The 1,377-nt window shown below is 35.4% G+C and overlaps 1 protein-coding gene across 1 annotated transcript in view; it reads left to right on the top strand.

Annotated features, from left to right (window-relative positions):
* Positions 1–1,377, top strand: part of parla (presenilin associated, rhomboid-like a) — a gene marked incomplete in the record, with an annotated part of 8,342 nt that overhangs the window by 4,471 nt on the left and 2,494 nt on the right. The window contains 2 exon segments of the mRNA XM_014031847.1: positions 671–772; positions 919–1,016. Coding sequence (XP_013887301.1) covers positions 671–772; positions 919–1,016 — 200 coding nt within the window.

Below are 1,377 nucleotides of genomic sequence, written 5' to 3'. Positions count from 1 at the left end.
ATGCAACAAAATTAATTTAATAAAAATAAATGAAATAAAAATAAATTGAAAAAAATTCATGTCCCTGAGCTGTTGGCTTGAAGTAACTGAGCAATTCATTTGGATAGCACAGTGCTAATGTTTTAAAATAAGCTGCTTTAAAGTCATCATCAAACATAAACTAAATCTGCCATAATGCAGCTATTTCTGTTTTTATTTCAGATTTAGTCAGTCATACACTTAGTTCTTATCAGTGTTTAAAWGAGGACRWGTTAAAACACTGTTTAGTCAAAGTTAAACATGAAACATCAAAGTTCATTACAAGTGGCCCTTCGAAGGCCACCATAACTCTCATGTGGCCCTCGGTGAAAATGAGTTTGACACCCCTGTTTTACACCTTCTTAACTCTTACTATTTTATATATTTTTAGTATTTTGTATACTGTAGTATTTGGCACACAAGCATACATATTCTGCCATACTGTCCCCAATGAACTTTCAGGAATCTCTCGCCAACAACTGGACTGGACAGTCGTACTGTCTTATGTATGACTCTTTTATATGTGCAGTAATATATGTGGAAAGATATCTTATTGCTTATGTCTGCTGCTATGAAATGTTGACGCACTACATCTTGTTTTATTTTGTATTACAACAGAGTTTTCTCAAATCCTATCTTGTTTTGTCCCCAGTCGGGTGCTGTCATGGCAGTACTCGCTGCAGTCTGCACAAAGGCGCCAGAGGCCGAATTTGGCATAATCTTCCTTCCAATGGTCACTTTCTCAGCAGGGAATGTAAGTGCTTCACAATCTGTGCATGGCCAGTAGTATTTAAATGTGTATTTCTGCATGTTTGATTTTATGGTAAAACATTTGTTGTTTTGGTACACCTCATTGCAGCTGTTACAACTTAAAAGTTCCTGAAATATATTTGTCTTCAGGCTCTCAAAGCACTGGTTGCTATAGATACAGCAGGGCTCATGTTGGGATGGCGATTCTTTGATCACGCTGCTCACCTCGGTGGGGCGCTCTTTGGAATGTGAGTCCCCAGTTTGTTTGCAAATTGACTAAGAATATTTATAAGTTCATTTCAGAACATAGTGATAAGCATCATAAAAAGGGGTTTAAGTTTTTTATTTATCTTGTTTTTTCTGCAACTTTCACTTTTGCTTTTTACCGTTTAATATTATCAGCTTTAAAGCTTACTGCAAAGTTTAAAAGATGGAGTTTTGTAGGTGTATCGCTTTGACCAAATTAGTGCTTCTGAGCTTTGTTTATTGTTTTAAAGGGATATTTGTTTCTACTACAGTGGTTTGCAAAAGTATTCATACCCCTTGAACTTTTCCATATTTTGTCACATTACAACCACAAACATAAATATATTTCACTGGAATTTAATG

The sequence above is a fragment of the Austrofundulus limnaeus genome, unplaced genomic scaffold (genome assembly GCF_001266775.1).
Source record: "Austrofundulus limnaeus strain Quisiro unplaced genomic scaffold, Austrofundulus_limnaeus-1.0 Scaffold6, whole genome shotgun sequence".
In the NCBI taxonomy this organism is placed as follows: domain Eukaryota; kingdom Metazoa; phylum Chordata; class Actinopteri; order Cyprinodontiformes; family Rivulidae; genus Austrofundulus; species Austrofundulus limnaeus.
Note: the sequence above shows the minus strand (reverse complement) of the source record. Positions and strands in the feature narration are given on the sequence as shown.